The 17,977-nt window shown below is 39.5% G+C and overlaps 1 protein-coding gene across 1 annotated transcript; it reads right to left on the bottom strand.

The window, feature by feature from the left end:
- Nucleotides 1-10,416: 10,416 nt before the first annotated feature.
- On the bottom strand, nt 10,417-13,174 carry LOC147168293 (immunoglobulin lambda-1 light chain-like). Its single transcript, XM_086085112.1, has 4 exons — nt 13,113-13,174; nt 12,707-13,032; nt 12,051-12,084; nt 10,417-10,843 (listed from the first exon to the last, which is right to left on the bottom strand). Exons 1-4 carry the CDS (start codon nt 13,150-13,152, stop codon nt 10,524-10,526), a joined length of 720 nt encoding a protein of 239 aa, XP_085941238.1. The 5' UTR covers nt 13,153-13,174; the 3' UTR covers nt 10,417-10,523.
- Between the last annotated feature and the right edge of the window lie 4,803 nt (nt 13,175-17,977).

The following is a 17,977-nucleotide window of genomic DNA, read 5'->3' as shown; positions in this document are numbered from 1 at the left end:
TTGGCTGATTGCATCTCATAAAACCCATAGCAAGGCTGCTGGTGTTGAATAAATGTGGGCGCGAATCATAGTGTTTGATCTTGTTAGTAACATTTGGAAACACTTATGTTGCTGACTTCTACATTTGTTGCCTGAGTCAAGATCAAAACAAATGTATCTAAATGGGCCTTTTGTACCCAACTATTTCTATTTTGAAGTGGGGGGAAACCAAGGGTGTATTCAGACCTGCACTGTTTAGTCCGCTTTAAACGGACCACAGTTCGTTTCCCACGCTGACCCGGACCTTTTGTAACCTTGCTCTGCAAGATAAATTCTCGCGGTAGTTTTGAGTTCACAAACTCCGGAGAATACGTCTTGTACCGAGCCCGTTGTTTTCCACTAGGGGTGTGAGTTGCCAAGTACCTGGCGATCCGATCCATATCACGATTCATAGGTCACGATTCGATTTGATACCGATGAATCCCGATACTATAAGTTGATTATTGCGATTTTTGTTTTACTCAAGTTTTGAAAATACTCATCAGTAAACTTGTACATGTACACTGTAAGATTTGTAAGAAAATGTATTTATTTATCTGAAACTTCAGGCACTGTATTTAACAAACAATCTGTTTCAATCTGTTTCATGTTTGAACAGCATTGAAATAAAATATTAAGGCTTAAAGTAAACTAATATAACATCTTTCCATGCTCAATGTGTGAATCCTAAGTAAGACGTTTTGTTGAATATTTCCATTACAAAAATGATGTTTAAACATGGTTTCGGCCACATATCGAATAGATTCGAGAATTGCGCGCTGTAATATCACGATATATTGCCGAATTGATTTTGACCGAGCAATCACAGAGCAACATTGTGTTTGGGGCGTGATATGCAATTGTGACGAAATCAGGAAGCCAGCGTCGTCAGCAGGGCAAACAAACAAACCTAACATGGACACGAAGGGACGCTGCAAATAATTCCGTTCTTGCAGAATTACTCATCGTTTTCTTGCTGAATGTTGAACAGCGAGAGGCGCTTCGTGCATTTATAGCTAGGAAAGATGTTCGTATTTTTTTCCTCCCCTTCGACGAGACGCTTTGGGTTACGCAATCGACAACGCTGTTCCGATACAGTATTAGAAACAGTGTCACGAAACCTCCATTGAATGAGCTGCGCTTGACGCTTATAAATATCTTGCATTTCATAACGCCACAAATATGCAGAGCAGTAATGCAGCGCGTTGGAATTTCATGTTTTCCTCCATTTCCAGGTTTCCTTATGTGTTCAGTCCTCGTCATTGTTGTCCAATGGGAGCACAGATCGATCACGCTGACTCGCAATATAGTCCACTTGCAAAGAGCACAGTGCAATATGAACCGCACCCGACAACAAAAATAAAGTCCGCTTTTGGTCCGGACTAAACAAGCGGACTAAAGGACTTTTCTGGTGTGAATACACCCCTAGTTTTTAAAGCATCATTACAGTTGTGTTTATGAAATTATTTCAGTTTTATATTGTAAGGTTTTAAACCTCATTCCATAATTTGGCTGAGCAAAAAATTCATACTGTAAAAAGTTCCAGAATGGTAAATGGACTCCTTTTAATATAGCGCTTAAAGTTATTACACCATATGGTGCCCAACGCGCTTTACAATTTAAGCCTCACATTCACCCATTCACCCCCCCCCCCCACACACACACACACCAGTGGTTGGCTGAATGATTTTTTTCCTATTCATTTTGAGTATAATTATTACAATGCTGTTGTAGTAGCACAGTATTTGTTGTTTTTAGTTTCGGATTTATTGAGAAAACAAGTTCAATTGAGGTACAAAGTTTACAGTTGATATTAAAACTGCAATGCAGCACAACTGCATAACCGCACTTTAATATAATGCACGCTCTTGTTCACTCACTAATTGGATGAAGCACATTCTTGAGAAATGACATGCTTCCTTAGATGTATGCCAGATTTCCCGCATGATTTCATTTAGAATTCGTTTAATCCGCACGTCTATTAAACAGAAGACAACTATACATCACTCAGCGCCATCTGTCCACACCTGTCTTGTATACACGCACACACACGCATGTCAGTCATCAACTCATCATAATGATGACCATGGACGCTGCCAGTTTCCAAGCCTTGTACAAGACCTGGAATTCGTTTTGCCTAATACAAATAAATGTAAACTTAGAAATTCATGATGGGTGTGGTGTCACAGGTGTGAATAACAAGTGAGTGCGAGAACGTTTCAGATGTGCTGGGAAAAAAAGATAATCCCTGGAATCAAGAGGAGGATTCCCTGCTTGGTAGTTTGCCAGTTTAGGTTCTGAATGTAGATATCAGAGTGCAGGGGTCGGCCTACATTTATTCTTATGTAATGGTCCTCTGGACACCACGTGCTGGACACAAGGAAGACTTAATGAAAAGGAATAAAAATCCACCTTCGCCTGATTTACGCACACTCATGACCAACAACGAGGCACTCATAGTGGTCACACTAGTGGACTAGCCGAAGAGATGACACATCTTCGGGTTATAGGCATAGCGAGCTAGTTAACGACATGTCCCAGTTGCGCACCGGTTGCTGGACTGGCCATCTGGCATACAGGGCAGATGCCCGGTGGGGCGGTCCCTCAATGATAATTTTCCTCCATTTTACCTGGAGAGACGGGCCAACAATTTAGAGATCAAACCGAACCAATAAACATCAGTAGTAGAGCTATGGGGGCCAAATGCCAGGGCCAATTATTTGTGCCAGTCCAGTCCTGGTTGCGCTGGATAACCGAGCTCAAGCGTTAAAAACTAGCGCATTTTCGTAGTTTGATGTAATTCTATTGCACAGCAATTGACTTGCGAATTGTCTTCCAGTGTACTGACTAATATACAGGTGAGTCATTTCAGGTGATGAGATTCTGCATCCTGTTTTGACAAGTGTTCTCCACGGCTGTTATTTCAGCACAAGTGTGGATTCTGAAGAAGTGTGTGCCTAAACATGGCATCCTATCCCGTCATCCGTCTCCAAATATTTTTGTTTTGATAATGTACTGTATAGCAATATCATATGTTTATTGTGATCATGACTGCTGGAAGTTCAGTGTACAGTCATGTTATTCCATCTTAAACGGTTTATGTATGGGGACCCCCCCCCCCCCCAAACCCCCCACCCCGCCCCCCCGGTCACAAGTCTATGTCTCTGGAGTGCTCACTTGAAAGTCTGTGAATCTACCCAGTCTTTTTGGTGCCTTATAAAAGCATCATCATCATTGTTCAACATGTATGTATGTAGTGCACAGGACTGATGCAAAAAAATACTGATATGCAGAATGACAATAACAAAATCAGCTATTTAGATTGGACAGGAAGTAATAAGAAAAATGCTGTATGTTGTTAAGTGTTATAAATTGTGCCTCCAAGTTCAATTTTGTGCCTTTGACTCCTCGCTGTTAATGTTTCCGTTTATTTTGGAGTGTCAGAAACGTCCCGGAGAAAGACAAAAACATCTTAGGTGTAATGTAATTATGAGTGTGAAAGCTTGTCTACGGTAAAAACGCCTCCACCGCTGGATTTGCAGTCCCGGTATTTGTTGGATTTTTTTTAAGGGTTATCAATTTTGTATTTTTTGTGTAGCTTTCACTGCAGCCTAGATATCGGGGTTGGACTAAATGTGGGTGGAGTTAACACACGGGAGGCGATATCACTCGCTCTCAATTCATTTCAAACAATCGCCTACCTTCCTCCTACGTGGCAAACAGGCGACAATCGTGCATGTGAGATTTTGCGCTGGTTCACGGAGACGTGCACGTGGAGATCATATTTGTTATGTACTACTGTCAGTTCATATCGACTACTTAAACAAATGTGACAAAAAGTGTGTGTATGTTTTATATATATTCCGAACCACTTTTAATAGTCCTCCATTTTGTTTTTCACATTTGTGTGCTCCTGTTTTTGATCACTTTCTATTTTCCTTGCTCAGTTCACACTCTTGACCAGTCTCCTGTCCAGCTTTACAAGGTATTCCTCTTAGGGTAGTTGGATAGTGCAGCTCATTAATATCGGCTCTGCTGTGATTTGTTTGGCTGTCTGACTTGCTGAGTTATTACTTTCCAAGCCATTACCAAAAGTTATGTTTTGGGATTTACCAGCTCTTTTGGCGTATTGACTTGCTGACTGCGACTCTGACAGACTTGAGGGGAACTGACCACCAAGCATACTGTACATGAGAAAACAAATCTGAAATGTTAAAGGGAATTTGTTGTGACTCAACTCTAGACTAGCTGAAAGGAAGTCTAAGTTGTGGTGCAGGTGGTGATTTTTGTGAATTTGATCAAGGTGAAGGCAGACAGATTCTGCGCTTCGGGCACGTGTGGTGGATGTCATCGTATTTCATTCATAAATATAACAACAGCATGCTTCAACCCTCTGAATCATTGTAGAAGTCAATTCATTGATGCATTAATTTTATAACTATTATCTTCTTTAATATAATGTAGAGTAGTTTTTCAAATCGCCTTCTGGCCATGACACAGTTATTAGGGGAGAGGCGTGGAGTCACACACAGACACGAACGATGGGAGTGGAAGTTGGTCTCCAAGTACCCACTTCGCATTAGCCATATTTACTTCATCCGCAAGTGGAGATCTTCTTGCGATTCCTTTTAAAAAAATACTTTGCAAGTGCACCTCTCTTGCACTGAATTGAAAGAGAACGAGAAGAGTCGCCTCCATTGACCAGGAAAGAAGTCGGCTGCGTAAGAAAAATAGTGGTTTTCAGTCATTTTGTGAGTGGAGATAGTCTTAATTGACAATGTTGTGGCTGGTTTGTGAAACAAAAAAAAAACACATGGCTGTACTCACTATATACGTACCATACGTCTGTATCCAAATTAATGCTGATTTATTGGATAGTCTATTTACTAGTGTTGTTCCGAACAAATAACATCCCGATACCATTATTTTAGACGCTAATATAGGACTTTAGATGCAGCATCTTGTGTCTTGCTTGTGCATGACATTCACTGATGCGTGTGACGTGTTCACTGCATGCCAAGCCAAGATATCCTATTGGCCCTTGAATGCTCTGAACCAATGGCAGGGCAGCTTTCTCATGTTGGAAAAAAGAAACAGCTAGGTATCGGTACAGTATCGACATCGGCCGATACTGCAAAACCGGGTACCGGAATCGGTATCAGGGGCTAAAAAAAAAAACGGTATTGGAACGACACTACTATTTACATGTACAATTATAAATTATTGCAGATATGTAAACTAATGAGCACAAGTGTACGTGTACAAAAATTAAACAACACAAAAATACTATGAATCGTCATCAAAAGTCACATGCACTTCTCTGCTCATGTCCACGTCAACCTCTTCTGCCATTGCTACAGGGCTCCCTCTGCTTCTGATAATTGTATTACAACAACATGATACAAAATCGATAGATGTGCATTTGCAGACGAGATGATTTAGGCAAAGTGAGTAAGGCATTCATCAACAGATCGCTACATCTCAGCTCTTTTATTTAGCCCTTGTATTTTTCTCTGATTTAAAAAAAAAAAAACCTTAGTAGCAAATGTGTGTCAGGTGTCACCCACTGATACAGTCCAATAACTCCAGAGAGCATTGATCTTCCACTACACGTATTTTTTGGACAGCCTGGGCAGAGTTCTACACACCCAATTGCTCACCAGGCATTCAATCCCACCCATGCAAAACCAGGTTGTCAAATTGGGATTAAAGCAACAAACACATCTGATGCATACAGAAGGCGAATGTAGTAGAGTTTCCTGTGGTGATGTTTGTCCTTCAAGGTAGTACATATTGATCTTTCCTATGTGGCACCCATGATGACATGTGCTGCAATTTAACACGTGTCAAACTGCAGGTGATTTCATGGATGCGGAGGATTGCATGGCATATTCAGGCTATTGCTAGTGGAACATTCTGGACCGGATTGTTTGGACTGCAGGCTGATTGACCCATGAGGGATTTTGTGGAATATTTCCATCTGGGAAAATAGTAATGATGATTGTATGGGTAAAGTGTCTTGTCAGTGGGGTGGTACCGCTTTTGTACTCAACATGTTTCTACTTCTACATCTTGGGAACATATATTGTATGTTTCCCGGTACATGTACTAACTGTTAGGAGTATAATAGACTGCTTTGTCAACCATTTTGGACATAGGCCACTATTAATTTGAGCAGTGCTATAACCATATATGACAAGAATGTCACTTTCACGCTACCTTTCTGCCAAATTGAGACACCAGACGTGTAACAGTAGAGTGACCGAGTGTCCTTTTTTTGTACGGTCATGTTCACTTTTTTACATCCCGTGTCTAAGGAGGTTAGAAATTCACGAAAATGTCACGTTTTCATTTTTACCAATTAGCATGCGTTGCATTTGACTGACAACAAATGGCAGGCGGAGCGCAACTGTGTTGTTACTGCGACTGATAGTCCCCTGATTTCTTAGTCACGGTGCGGGTTCGATCCCCGGGTTATAATGCAATTTTGAACATCATTTAACAGTTAAGCTGGTGTTATTTACCATGCATCTACTTTTTAAACAGAATTGTGGCTTCCTAGTTTTGTGTCAATCAGCACGATGCTGCTGGCTTTGTTATTCCACTTTGTTATTGTTGCTCTATGTCAAAATGACTGCTTTGAAAATGGCCATTAAACATAAAACTTCCTCGAGGAGCTACTACCATAGCTGTAGACTCAAAGACTCAGGATTTTATATTCTGGACAAAAAGAAGAGTACAAACATTTGGAACTAGAGACAATTTATATGGAACTCATTCAGTCTTTTGCTGAATCGTTTTGAGTTGTACATTGTGTCTCTTTTACTTTTGCCAACCACATAATGCTGTAATAGTGTAATTGTATTATTGATTTGCTTTGAACAACAAAACTGGGAATTGGTTTAAACTTAAAGGTGCACTTAACAAAACTCGAATTGGAAATTTCACTTTCACTGAACTTCCTTCAAGCAAAAGTGATTGTGAATTGAAAATCGAAACTGAAACAACTGAGAACTAAATTCTTCAAAACTAAATAATAGGTTTAAAAGGAAATGGATTTAGAAACAAAAAGTCACTTGATAAAAGAAGTAAATATTTTTTTTCTCTTGCTTGTATGTAAAAAAATGTTGTCTGTCTTTGTATTGTTGTTAAATTTAACTAAAATAAGCCGGTAGTTCATACTCATTTCTTGGTCTGTGGTCATTTATTTGGTTAATATCATTTCCACTACTACAATAGCCGAACCTATCACTGTTCCATAGTAACTGTAATAACTCTAGAAGTGTTACCATTATATCAAGACATTTTAAAACAGCGCTGTAAAAATCCGGTCCTCGCAGGCCTGAATCCTGCATGTTTTAGAGGTTTCCCACGTTCAACACAGCTGATTCATATTTAAGCTAATCAACAAGCTCTGCAGGAGCCTGATATTGATCCTGATCATTGAATCAGGTGTGTTGGAGCAGAGAAACCTCGAAAACATGCATGACTCAGGCCATGCATGACTTAAAAGGCATCTGATGACAGATTTGAATAGCATGTCAATGTCAACATGCTCTAATTGATGAACTTAGACACACCAGCTCAGTAACTAGTGGTAGAGTGTCCGCCCCGAGATTGGGAGGTTGTGGGTTCCATCCCCGGCTGGCTCATACCAAAGACTATAAAAATGGGACCCATTTCCCTCCTTGCTTGACACTCAGCATTAAGGGTTGGAATTGGGGGGTGGGGGGATAACATCAGGATAACCCATCCAATTCAAATTAGCACTCCTATATAGCCACAGGCAGGAGGGGGAGAAGCACGCATACAGAAATTCCGACATGAACAAGTCAAAACACATTCTGTAAAATGAAAGTTAAGATGGTGCTAGCCAGCCTATCACTTATATTGTGTTGAAAGGTTACAGCTTCAACTCGGAAGTAGACTTTAATCTTCCGTAGCCTTGAGTTAATGTTTGTGTAAAGTGATGTCAACAGTAGATGAATCAACACTGGCTTTGTGCCATTGACTTGGGAAGGCTGCTTCTAAAACTGCATCATCAATGTTTCATACAGAATAGATATAAAGCCGTTTGTGGCGTTTCCATCTAATCACAGTAAGAGTGAAAATAAAGTGCAATGTAAAAAGTGTAATTGAAACAGAAATAAAGGCTTTGTAAAACTGTTATCTTGGCATCCATGTTACATACGTGTATGTGCTAAGACTAAGTCCTTAAAAAAGGGACACACTGTCTTCTAACTTCTTACATTTCATTTACTGCCTTTTACAATTTAAATGATCTGCTACTGTACTCAAAAGGTTTTGGATGCCCCCCCCCCCCCCCCCACACACACACCAAAAAATAAAACCCTGCAGAGACATGCTGTCATATGCAAGTGATTTATACACTAATCCCTTTATAATCCCAACAAGAAAAGAGTCACACTGAAATCCATGACTGGCACTTTTATTTTGTCACAGGAAAAAAATATTTTTATGACTGTCAAGTGCAAGCATATGAGTCACAATACATGTTATTATCCCACTTGGCAGTTATATTGGATCCTGATATTATGGGTGTTTCATTGCTTTCACTTAATTATCATGACACCCAGACAGTGCAGTTCATGCGATTGAAAGGTAAGTGGTGTCCAAACTTTAAAATCAAACTCAATCCAAAACGGTGAATATATGAATGTAAATATGCAAATGTGTCTGTGTTGAATATGTGCCTGATAGGTCATCAATCCCGTGTAAGGCAGCCCTCATCTGAGATGAACGTTGATTTGTTATTGTAGATCTACACCATCGCTGGGATTGTATTGCATACAATATATGTATTTCACACTTGCACACTTTTCTTTTTATTACTCTAGTTACATTTATAATGTAATTTTTGTGTTCAAAGATGCTAATATGCATCTCAAACATTGATCATTTTTAAAATAATGAGTTCCCACGTGTCCTGGAAAAAAAAAAAAGATTGACCAATTTTCCAGTCATCGAAAACACCTGGAAAATGAGCGGGAAGTCAAATGTCCTGGAAAGCTTGCATTGTCCTGGAAAATATGTTTTCCTCCCTCTGCTTCTCTCTGCCTTGTGGATGAACGCAAATGGGTTAAACAGACATGTCGACCTATGTTTGTTTTCAGCTGCCTTCAATGGGCAAGATAGAGCCGGAGTGCTTTGCTGATTTATCACTGCACCACGTGAACGCCAGCAACCAATCAAATTTCATATTCCTCTTAGGACAGTTCTGCCGCCCAACGTTTCCATATTACTTTGTTGCTTGATTTAGCGATTTTTCAGACACAAATAAGGGTTGATTTTCTCCAAAGAAGTGCCAAAACTGGCGACTTTCAGTTCATGAAAGTTGCTGTAGCGCTGTATATCAAGTGTGAGGTTTTTCTCCCTCTCTCGATGTCCTCTGTTGAGTGATAGAGCTGTTGTGGGCGGGCCTTCACTTTTGGCTGTGCGCTCTGATAGGAATTGACCGCTTAAATAATAACAAATGAAGAAATGTTCAGCTCGTGTTCAGTCTGGCCACACTACATTGCCTATGATTCTTAGACTTAAAAGCAGGAAGAAGTTCTAGTTCCATTATGATATCATCCTGGTGTGCACGCCTTGGCCACCTGGGGGCAGTATAAGACAGACAGAAATATAAATTGAAAAAAGCGACGTCACAACTCCTCAGCAGTAATATAGGTCATTCTTTGGAGAGAAAAAAGACTATACGCCTGTGTGTTATATTCTCTGTTTACTGTATGTGTTGCAGCACCATTTGTGTTTAAAAAAACAAAACAGATGCTTAAAGGTTTATAGTTCACTTATATTTTAGGAATAGTGTTAAAAGACTAAAAAACAAAATTAAAAACTAAAATAAATAAATAAAACAGGCAAAGTTTAATTTTTATTTTTTGAAGAATATTTAAAATTCTGACAAACTGCTACTTGTTGTGAACTGAGTCACTGCCACCACACACCACTCATATCTCAAGTCGGCACTCGCAAGTAAAAACAAAAATATGGCCGAATGACTCATACCTCTGAAAACTTGTAAGTTGGGTCACTCTTATCTCAAGGTGCTTATAAAAAATGCCCTATTTTTCAACATTTGCAACAGTAAATAATAAAAGAATTAAATAGCCATTAAATGACAAATATATTTGTTATCAAATATTTTGACGGTTTAGCCTTCAAGTCTTTGTTTTTACAAGCGCATGACACCCAAAACACATAGAAATTATTTTATTATTGCTGCATTATGTCCAATCAGAAGGCTCGTCAATTTAGGTGACTGAACGTACACAAAACAACAGTTCGGATATGCGACAGCAAGGGGGGAAAAAATAGTGCTTGGATCTGAATGTAATTACCAATTCAAAAACTTTTGATGATGTTTTTATTGAAGAATTCTAATACATGCTAGCAAGTACGAAGCAGAAAGAAAAACTAAACACTCGCTCCAAATATGCAAACATTGCTCTGGTCTGAAGAGCACACAACTCCATGCTGACCATCTAGGTCACACACTTGGACTTGTTGATGGTGTTTTCAGCAAACTTGGAGCCCAGAGACACTTTGCAGGTGTAAGCGACGTCCGTGTTCCAGTCGGACGTATCCACGGTCAAATAGCTGCTGATTTTGTAAGTGCGGTCCGCTTGTCGCACGGCGAGGCCGGTCACGACGTCGCCGCTCACTGGAAGGCCGCCAGCCAGCCACGTGACGTCTGCATATGGCGACGACTGACTAGCCACGCAGACCAGGGTGGCGCTTTTGGACTGGAGCTCGTCGCTGGCCGGGGGAAAGACTGTCACCACGGGGGCAGGGAGGTCAGAGCCTGGAGGGTTGAGATCCATTTTCATGTGTTAGCTTTGCAACTCAAGGCCTAAAGTTCAAATGTGCAGAGAAGCCCTCCACACGTATCAAATACTGTACATCATGCACTGAACATTCATCAAAATATATTGTACATTTTAAATTAAGAATAACACAACATATATTATTTACTACAACAAACATGCCATCCAACAAAAATGACTCAGCCACATATTGTTCCATATAAACGGTTTCAAAAAAAGTTATTCACTTATGCCTAATTTTGGTTGACATCTGAATATTTTGCAGGGGTGTCAAAGTGCAAGACTCATACTGAGAAGAGTTTCTCATAATTTTACTCATAAAACTATACATTTAAAAACGTAAAAAAAATATATGTTTCATATATAATAAATATGTTCATGTGAAAGTAACTAAATAAATATATATATATATATATATATATATATATATATATATATATATATATATATATATATATATATAAATATGACGCACATAGCAAATGTAACCATACTAACATGATTGTATTCATATAATTAAAAAAAAGTTTAATATATAAAATATAAAATGAAAGAGATCAAAAAATATATTATAAAAGTAAGTAGTTAATATGTTATTATGAATAGTGGAGGTAACCTCACTATTATTTTCTAGTCATTGTAGAAATATATTGTAAAATAAGATTATTGTTTATAGAAAACATTGTCATAGTAAAAAAAATAAACTTAACATAGTCTCACGTGGAAAGACATCACTGACGAATACTTGAATAAATAGTGACGGGCTAAACCTAAACTAAAAGCTTTAAATAAATAAAAAAAAGAAAGAAAGAAAAGAACAATAGCAACTTGGTCAAATATATTTAACAGAATAAAATATATTCAAAGAAAACACACTAAAATGAAAATTGACATTTAAAAAAATTATGATAATAATCCAGGCATTATTGTATTTGGTCAAAAGTAACCTCACTAATAATTTAAAAATATATAGATTTTTAAATAAATTTAAGTTTAGATTAAAAAAAAAAACTATGCTTGAAAGAAAGACTTGGTGGCCATCACTGGCAAAAACTGAAATAAATAGTTATTGTGCAAACCTAAACTAAAAGATGGAATTAAAAACTGAACAATACTTGGTAAAATATATTCAACTTGAAATTTGTACGTTAGCAGGTTTTGAAATTGGATGATCAAAGGACTTACTTGTCACAAACAGCTTGGTTCCTCCTCCGAATACCACAGTGATGCCGTTTGAGTTCACAGCCGTACAAAAACTGATGAGTCGGATGACTCTTCCACAACCTTCACTTCGGGCCTCTTCATGACATTTGTTTTTAATCCCAAATACTTCGCGGGTGGCAATATTCACTCCTGTTTCTCTTACCTCCACTTTGGTGTTGGTGGAAGTCAACATATCAGCCAAGTTGTCACCCTGATGGAAACGTCCATTTCACGGAGCGTCTTGAAGACGAATGTTGGCCATGTAGAAACAATAACGCTGCTCACGTTGAGGCTTCTGAACATGGTCCATGTGATTGGAATTTCCATGGCCAATATCTTTTCTCCACCGGGATCAGATCTGGAATAAGTCCATGCAGCTTTTAATGACTAAACTATTTGAAAGGTCTATTTTCATTCCAATGGAAGCATCCATCCATCCATCTTGGACCATATCCCAGCTGACTTTTGGTAATTGAAGTGGAGAACACTGTGGACTGCAGACCTTGTAGCCAGCTGAAGACCAACAGGCCCATAACCAGCATTCCTTCCAGTGTAAACGTCCAACATGTGGCGCAGACTCGACACAAAGCAGAAGTAAGAATGGGCACTTTCTGTCACCCGCTAAATCACTGTGATACAGCTTCGCTAGCAGAGTCGTCCCATGTGCTACAGTAATACTCAGCAGAATCTCCTGCTTCTGCCCGTTTAATGATTAACTGGTAATTGGTAGTTGAGGATGTTTTAGCATCAAAACGACTTGAGGAGAATCCTGTTCCAAAGCTAGGCCCGGAGTACGAATGGTAATGATACAGAATATACTGAGGAGCGTCTCCGGGAATATGTTTATAAAAATAAACCCTATTGCCCTCATCCCTCTGAATGTCGCAGTTGAAAACAACTTGTTGTCCTGCAGCAACTGTCATCACCGCCGGAGTCTGGGTCAACACCTTCGCTGCATCACCATCTGTCAAAAGAAGAAAAGAATCAACAACAACATGACTTGAAAATGTTGACACGGAGGAGAAACGCCCGAGATGGTCTCACAAGTCAGAGCGCTGATGAGAAGGAAAATGGTCCCCAACATGGTGTCTGTTAGCGGTGGTGAAACGTCAGGCGAGCGAGTCAATGAAGCAGTTAGAAGGAGTCTGCAGCTTTTAAAAGCGCCAAAGAGGAAGTAGTTGGGAGCTTTACACGTCAGTCATCATTCAACCAGTGGCAGGCTGTGCATTTGGTATGTGGGGATTTACTTAACCTTATCCATCTCTTACCACCATTATAACATCACAATGATAGAAACCACGAATAATATACAAAAACTCAATATAACAGCATGCAAATGTGCCAGCAGTTTACAAGGAGTATTTATAATGGCAAAAACATTCAAGTCACTCAAGAGATTGATTCTGATTTGTTCAAGAAAAGAGTCCCATTGTCAATTTCGTTCACATTTCCTGCAAAGGGAAATCAAATCAAATTTATTTGTGTAGCACATTTAATCGAATTTGATCGATGTCGGACGATAAAGACTGAGAACTATGTAGTTCAGAATTGTGAAGGTACGGCATTTAAACTGTTGGTTATCATTTCTTTCGTCCTTTTTTTTTGGCCGTGACCAAAACAGCGGCCAGTGATGCATTTGGGCATTTGAGTCGGCCCACCCCCACTATGAGCAACTTGAGCTGCCCAGTCATGTTGTTGGGTCACGTTGGGTCGACAATCACATTTTGCCCCACTAATTAGCTTGTTACGCTTATTTTGGAATAATAGACCCATTTTAAAGCCTCCTAACATGATTGTAGATCGTGTGCCATTGTTGTCTTAGTACATGTAGGCAGTACTGCTAACTACACTAGTGGTATTTGATTGACAGTAAACAGTTGAGTGAGGTGTGGTTTCAGCATATTTTAGGGTAGAGACAACGGTTTGATTTTTCACCATTTCAAGTCCTCATTTTATCTATTTGGCAATATATATTTTTTTTAATCATTCAAATTTGGCAGAATTTTTAACAACACACCAGAATGTTGTCCTGTGTCTGTGAGTTACTTTTTTACTTGTGGCTGCAATGACGGGCCAGGGGCTTCCAGAGTCAGAGTGAGATCAGCGTGATTTGACAGAAGTGAAACTTGATTTGCATGGAGCCAAAGACGAGGGGAAAAGGGCCTGCAGGTGCGTCCTGGGACGGCAGAAAGTGGATGCTTCGTTAGCCGAGCGCGGAGAGTCGGTTTCTGTTGCGTCTCTCATCTTATTGCAAAACTTTCATCTGATTGAAATCCAATCAACCCATTTTCTTTTTTAACATCTCATCGTAAATACAGAATTGATCATAACTATCTCATAATGCACTCATTGCAAAGTCACATTTACTTCCAGCTTAGTATAATTCTTAAAACTTAATTCTTAAATATTCTTTTAAAAAAGCCTTTTGCAGTGTTTGTTTTTATTATAATGAATCGTTCAATAGTTTACAATAGAAGTTAGATACAGTATATTACAGTATAGTAGAGTTAAAATCGTAACCGCAAGATACAGTAATATTTATATTAGCAGTGAAAAGAGCACCCAAGGCTGTTTGGTGCTCATTTTGGATACACTACAATAATTAAAACAATGGAATTTTCTGTCTTACAAAAAGACATGACATTTTATATTTAACACAATTGAAGTTAGCATGTTGACTTGGCCCACGACAACGGTTTCTGTTTTCAAGTTTTCGCAACTGACACAACTCTTCTTCAGTCCCATCGACCGCTTCGCTCCCCTAAGTATGCAAAATAAATGCAAATGCACAATGACACACTTGAAACTGGTGCACCTGCGCACCACTTCTTTCAGAGTAGTCAGGAGACCAGGTGGAAAGGGAGCAAAGCTAGAAGTTTAGGAGCAGGGTTCAATTTCCTCTACCATGGTGCAGATAGGAAGAAAAATGATGAGTGGGAGTTATCTTGAAGGAGGAGTTTGTTAGGAACGTCCTGGAGGTAAATAGAGTGTCAGATAGAGTGATGAGCTTGAAGCTAGGAATCGAAGGTGTGATGATCAATGTTCTTAGTGGGTATGCGCCACAGGTAGGATGTGAGCTGGAGGAGAAGGAAAACTTTTGGTTAGACCTTGATCAAATGATGCAGAGCATCCCTTGTGAGAGAGTTGTCGTTGGTGCAGACTTCAATGAACACGTTGGTGCAGGAAACAGAGGTGATGAGGAGGTGATGGGCGAGTTTGGTATCCAGGAGAGGAACGCAGAAGGACAGATGGTGGTTGACTTTGCAAAAAGAATGGAAATGGCTGTCGTGAATACTTTCTTCCAGAAGAGGCAGGGACGTAGGGTGACCTACAAGAGTGGAGGTAGGAGTACACAGGTAGACGACATCTTGTGTAGACGGTGTAATCTGAAGGAGATCAGCGACTGCAAAGTTGTGATAGCATAGGATGGTAGTGTGTAGGATGACTATGGTGGTGAGGAAGACAAAGACGGCAAAGGCAGAGCAGAGGGCGAAATGGTGGAAGCTGAAAAAGGAAGAGTTGAGACAGTCTCTGGATGGTCAGGAAGTGCTTCCGGATGACTGGACAACTACAGCAAACGTGATCAGGGAGACAGGTAGGACAGTCCTTGGTGTGTCATCTGGAAGGAAAGGGGGTAAGGAGACTTGGTGGTGGAATGAGGAGGTGCAGAAGTGGATCCAGAGAAAGAGGTTAGCTAAGAAGAAGTGTGACACTGGGAGGACTGAAGAGAGTAGACAGGAGTACAGAGAAATTCAGCGTAGGGTGAAAGTGGAAGTGGCAAAGACAAAACAAGGGCCTTACGATGACTTGTATGCTAGGTTGGATAGTAAGGAGGGAGAGGTTGGATAGTAAGGAGGGAGAGACTGATCGATACAGGTTGGCAAGGCAAAGAGACAGAGATGGGAAGGATGTAAAACAGGTCAGGGTAATAAAGGAAGTGTGTTGACAGATGCCAGTAGTGTGATGGGAAGATGGAAAGAGTACTTTGAAGAGTTGATGAATGAGGAAAATGAGAGAACGGAGAGTAGAAGAGGTGACCGTTGTGTGCCAGGAAGTAGCAAAGATTAGTAAGGATGAAGTGAGAAGGCCATTGAAGAGGATGAAGAGTGGAAAGGCACTCGGTCCTGATGATATACCTGTGGAGGTACAGAAGTGTCTAGGTTTTTCTCCCTCTCTCGATGTCCTCTGTTGAGTGATAGAGCTGTTGTGGGCGGGCCTTCACTTTTGGCTGTGCGCTCTGATAGGAATTGACCGCTTAAATAATAACAAATGAAGAAATGTTCAGCTCGTGTTCAGTCTGGCCGCACTACATTGCCTATGATTCTTAGACTTAAAAGCAGGAAGTAGTTCTATTTCCGTTATAACGAAACGTGAATGTGGACGTAGATAGGACGGCATTTCATTTTTAATTGGTTTATTATATGAATTGCCATGACAACTGTGCGATTTCACATGCTTTACAGTGGTTCCTTGAGTTAAGCGTTTGATTCATTCCTTGTCTACACTGGTTGCTCAAAACTCTTCTCAAATCATTTTCCTCATTAAAATATAATCCATTCCAGACTCTCCTCCCCAAAAAACTGTAATGCATTTGTAATCAATGAATGATGTATTACTTGCTATAATATGCTTTTTACTTTACTTAAACAAAAAATATTCAGCCATAAAATAATTATGAGAATGAAACCTTTTTTTGTCACACTTTATCATTCACGTCAATGCAAGTGTGCACGTCGTTCTGGTGTGCACGCCTTGGCCACCTGGGGGCAGTATAAGACAGACAGAAATATAAATTGAAAAAAGCGACTTCACAACTCCTCAGCAGTAATATCAGTCATTCTTTGGAGAGAACAAAGAATATACGCCTGTGTGTTATATTCTCTGTATACTGTATGTGTTGCAGCACCATTTGTGTTTTAAAAAAAAAACCAGATGCTTAAAGGTTTATAGTTCACTTATATTTTAGGAATAGTGTTAAAAGACTAAAAAACTAAATTAAAAACTAAAATAAATAAATAAAACAGGCAAAGAATATTTAAAATTCTGACAAACTGCTAGTTGTTGTGAACTGAGTCACTGCCACCACACACCACTCATATCTCAAGTTGGCACTCGCAGGTAAAAACAAAAATATGGCCGAATGACTCATACCTCTGAAAACTTGTAGGTTGGGTCACTCTTATCTCAAGGTGCTTATAAAAAATGCCCTATTTTTCAACATTTGCAAGAGTAAATATTAAAAGAATTAAATAGTCATTAAATGACAAATATATTTGTAATTAAATATTTTGACGGTTTAGCCTTCAAGTCTTTGTATTTACAAGCGCATGACACCCAAAACACATAGAAATGACTTTATTATTGCTGCATTATGTCCAATCAGAAGGCTCGTCAATTTAGGTGACTGAACGTACACAAAACAACAGTTCGGATATGCGACAGCAAGGGGGGAAAAAATAGTGCTTCAATCTGAATGTAATTACCAATTCAAAAACTTTTGATGATGTTTTTATTGAAGAATTCTAATACATGCTAGCAAGTACGAAGCAGAAAGAAAAACTAAACGCTCGCTCCAAATATGCAAACATTGCTCTGGTCTGAAGAGCACACAACTCCATGCTGACCATCTAGGTCACACACTTGGACTTGTTGATGGTGTTTTCAGCAAACTTGGAGCCCAAAGACACTTTGCAGGTGTAAGCGACGTCCGTGTTCCAGTCGGACGTATCCACGGTCAAATAGCTGCTGATTTCGTAAGTGCGGTCCGCTTGTCTAAAGTTCAAATGTGCAGAGAAGCCCTCCACACGTATCAAATACTGTACATCATGCACTGAACACTCATCAAAATATATTGTACATTTTAAATTAAGAATAACACAACATATATTAAAGGGAGCAAAGCTAGAAGT

Source organism: Leptonotus elevatus, chromosome 9 (genome assembly GCF_054856555.1).
Source record: "Leptonotus elevatus isolate MCC_2025b chromosome 9, RoL_Lele_1.0, whole genome shotgun sequence".
NCBI classification, from domain to species: Eukaryota; Metazoa; Chordata; class Actinopteri; order Syngnathiformes; family Syngnathidae; genus Leptonotus; species Leptonotus elevatus.
The sequence above is the reverse complement of the archived record's forward strand: the minus strand, read 5'-3'. Positions and strand labels throughout refer to the sequence as shown.